This window comes from Lipotes vexillifer, unplaced genomic scaffold, assembly GCF_000442215.2.
Source record: "Lipotes vexillifer unplaced genomic scaffold, Lipotes_vexillifer_v1.1 scaffold397, whole genome shotgun sequence".
Taxonomy (NCBI): Eukaryota; Metazoa; Chordata; class Mammalia; order Artiodactyla; family Lipotidae; genus Lipotes; species Lipotes vexillifer.
In genome coordinates, this window is record NW_006772681.1 from 3851304 (window position 1) to 3854990 (window position 3687).

Here is a 3687-nt window from a genome sequence, read left to right on the forward strand (position 1 = left end):
CTGCTGAATGTCCTGACTTTGAACCGGAACCTGAGTGACAGCCTGGCCCGTGGCCGCCTGCACCCCGACCTGCAGACCAACCTCCTGCAGGTGGACAGTGAGTGAAGAGCAAAGGTCCCCATGGGGTGGGCACAGGGCAGGGTGGAGAAAGGGGCTCCTCCCAAGGGTGCCCCTCCCTCTCCCAGCACCAACTCCGTGCCAGTGAAAGTTTGGTTTCTTTTAACCAACTCCTACTGGAACAGTGGAAGATCTGCAGATTGGAACCTGTCCTGCCATTTCCTGGCTGTGGCCTTGGGAAATTCACGTCTCCACTCTGAGCCTCGGTTTTCTCACTTGTAAAATAAGATATAGTTGTTCATTTTGCAAACCATTAATTCAACAGTTTGTATTGAATACATACTGTGTGCCAGGCATTATCCTAGGTGCTAGGGATACTGCATATACAGGCAGACAGGAAAAGAAATAAAGAAATATAAAAAAGCAAAACAAATGCTCTGCAGAGCATTAAAGCAGGATGATGTATATGACTAACTCGATGACTGGGAAAGCGTTCTCTTTGGTGACATTTAAGCTGAGATCTGGAGAGTGAGAGAGAGCCCACCAAGCAGAGAACTGTGGCAGGCTTTGTAGGCCAAGGGAACAAATGCAAAGAACTCACTGCAGGAATGGGCTTGGTGGTTTAGGAGTAGAAAGGAAACCAGGGTGAGTGAGGGTAAGATAAGATCAGAAAGCAGGCATGGGTCAGGTCATAGACCTTACAGATTATGGTGAGGAGATAGACTCTAAAAAGGACGGGTGCTTAATTTTGGACACAGCTTAATTTCATAACTGGGAAAGTATGTGCACCTTTGAGGAGTTTTTATTAGAACAATGTATTATGCTAGTCCAAAGGGGATACAAAATTGCATGAGACATGGTCCTTGCTTATTCAGTCTCCCCATTTTACAGATAAAGAAACTGATGTTTACAGAGGTTATAAACTAGTCAAAGACAAACCAATAAACGGCAGAATTGATATTAGATACATACCTGGTTGATACCAGAGACTCAGTTCTTCACCGCATAGCTCTTGATACCTCCTGGACTGAAGCATGGTAGAAGCCACAGACCTAATTCCTCCGTAGTCACACCCTGTGGTTGCTTAGTGACACCTGGATCCCAGCTGATGGGTGATGAGGCCAAGTCCTTGAAAATGAACATTGCTCAACTAACATCTTCAGGTCTCTGTAGAATGTAAGGCTCTGTGCTCAGTTACTGTGGGGGTGAGGGTGCTCATCCCAGCCCTCCCTTGAGGGGCACACAGTCTAAGACAGGTTATGATGAGCGGAGGCTTGGTGAAGGGAAAGTTCACCCACCTGAGGGCTCCGGGAGGCTTAATGGAAGAGTTGACAACTGGCTGGACCTTGATGTATGAGCAGGAATTTGGCATGTGGAGGTAAAGAACACTCTGGACGGGGTTGGGTTGTTGGGGGGAACAGCTTGGGCAAAGCCAGAAAAAATGGCTTAGAGAACAGCCAGGGGGCCAGCTGGGCTAGAGACATTGTTTCCCAAACTTCAGAATTTATCCAGTACCTTCGTGACTTTTGACAGATTTGCACACCATCTAAAACATTATTTACATAATGTGTGTCTACAAATGGATTTCCTTTTTAACCTGAATGTATTTTAAAAGTAAACCTTATATCATAATCACAAATGGAAAAATGGCATCATTTGCCACAAATAGATGATAAACAGCTACAAAAAAATCAAATGTTTCTAGGTTTTAGTTAGACATTTTTGCCCATAGAATGTTCTGAGGTCTGCTCTCTCTTTTAAAGATTAGAAATGTTGGAGACCAGACTGGAACGTAGTCCTTTCTATTATCAAAAGGATTGAAAGTGAACCACAAAGGGAATATATTTCCAACTTGGTGATGTAATGCTATTTAATGTGTGTCTTTATCTCAAGAACTACCCCAAATCATCCCATTTGGGGAAGTAAAAAGATCAGATTTTTGCTGAGGAGCATTGGGAGGTGAGGTTACAGGGCTTACCATGGAGGTTCATGTTAAGAAGTATGGACTTCGTCTAGTTGAGCATGGGAGGGATATGACACGATTTGTTTTATGTAGGGGAGGTGGATTGAAGGGAGGAGAACTTAAGTCAGAGAAACACAAGAAGAAACTGGGATAATGGTCCAGGCAAGAGACGATGAAGACCTGAACTTATGCGAGAGAGTGGGGATTTGTTCATTTATCTAGAAAATACTTGTTTAACATTTACTGTGTCCTCACCCTGTTCTAGGCACTGGGACTCAATAGTGAACAAGACAGCATTTTTGCCTTCAAAAATCTTACATTCTAGTGGACAGAGACACAGTAAATAAGTAAACAAGATGCAGGTAGCAGTAAGTACTTTGAAAGAAAATAAAGCAAGGTAAAGATGACAGGGGCTGCTATTTTAGATAGTGGCCAAGGAAGTTCTTGAAGACTGGAATGAAGTAAGGGAGCCAGTTTTGTGATTATCTAGTAGGAGAGCATTCTAGGCAGAGAGAACAGCAAGTGCAAAGGCTCTGAGGTAGGAGCATGTTTGGCCTACTTGAGGGACAGCAAGGAGGCTAGAGCAGAGTTAAGCAAGGGAGAGAGTAGAAGGAAATGAGGAGAGGAGTTTAGAGAGTTACAAGTTTCCAGATGATTTTGGGCATTAGAGGCCTTGGTAAGGACTTTGGATTTTATTCTAAGAGTCATCAAAGTTGTTGGAAGGTTTTGAGCAGGGCAAGTGACATGGGCTGACTAATGGCTGCTGTGTGAATAGGCTGTAAGGAAGCAGGACTGGAAGCAGAAAGACCCGTTAGTGGGCTATGTGGTAATCCTGGCAAGTAATGATGGCAGCTTGGCCTAGGCAGGTGGAATGAAGAGCCCCAAAGCCAAGCCCTTTTTCCAATATTAAGAATGACTATACATTATCAATCACTTAACTATATGCAAGGCTCTGAGCTTTGTGCATTGTGTGCATTGTCTTCTTTAATCCCTGCAACAACTTTATGTGGTAGGTTCTCAGATAATACCCATGTTATTATACATGATGAGACTGAGGCTCAGAGAAGTAAAGCAATTTGCCCAAGGTCACACAGCTCCTTAGTAGGGCATCCAGGACCAGGACTCAGGTCTGACCGTCAGACTCCTGAGCCAGTGCTCCAAACTCTCTGAATGTGTATATGTTGGGGAATGGTTTTCAGGTGAGTTCACAGAGGAAGAGATTGAGTTCCTGGAAGCCAGGGGTCACCACGTGGAGAAGGTAGATGTCTTGTCCTGGGTCCATGGCAGCCGGAGAACCAATAACTTCATCATCGGTGTGAAGGACCCTCGGAGCCCAGATGCAGCCGGAGCTACCATCCTGTAGAGCAGCAGGGTGGGGCGGGGGTCTCTTCTCCCCGCCTTTGCATGTTCCTAGAGTCCCTCCTTCTCCCAGGTTTGGTCTCAGAGGGACCCCAGGGAGGCCCCGGATCAGGGGCCAGAGGGGATGCTTAGCAAACCCTATCTCAGAGTAACTGGAAAATTCTCCATCTGGAGGCCTGTGGTGGTGGCAGTGGTGGTGAGTGTCAGTGTCCACGACCAGGCAGGCAGGACCTTGAGGAGTCAGACTATCTGTCTGTCTGTCTCCTTTCCCTTAGCCATGCAGGCTCTGAGCTTAGGGCTGTGCTTGC

At 45.8% G+C, this 3687-nt stretch overlaps 1 protein-coding gene across 1 annotated transcript in view; it reads left to right on the forward strand.

Moving 5' to 3' along the window:
• Positions 1-3383, forward strand: part of GGT7 (gamma-glutamyltransferase 7) — a 22650-nt gene extending 19267 nt beyond the window's left edge. Inside the window, exons 14-15 of the mRNA XM_007447791.1 lie at positions 1-97; positions 3220-3383. The exon at positions 1-97 is cut by the window's left edge and continues 1 nt beyond it. Of these exons, the coding sequence (XP_007447853.1) occupies positions 1-97; positions 3220-3383 (261 nt within the window). The remainder of the gene's footprint in view (positions 98-3219) is intronic.
• Positions 3384-3687: the final 304 nt, after the last annotated feature.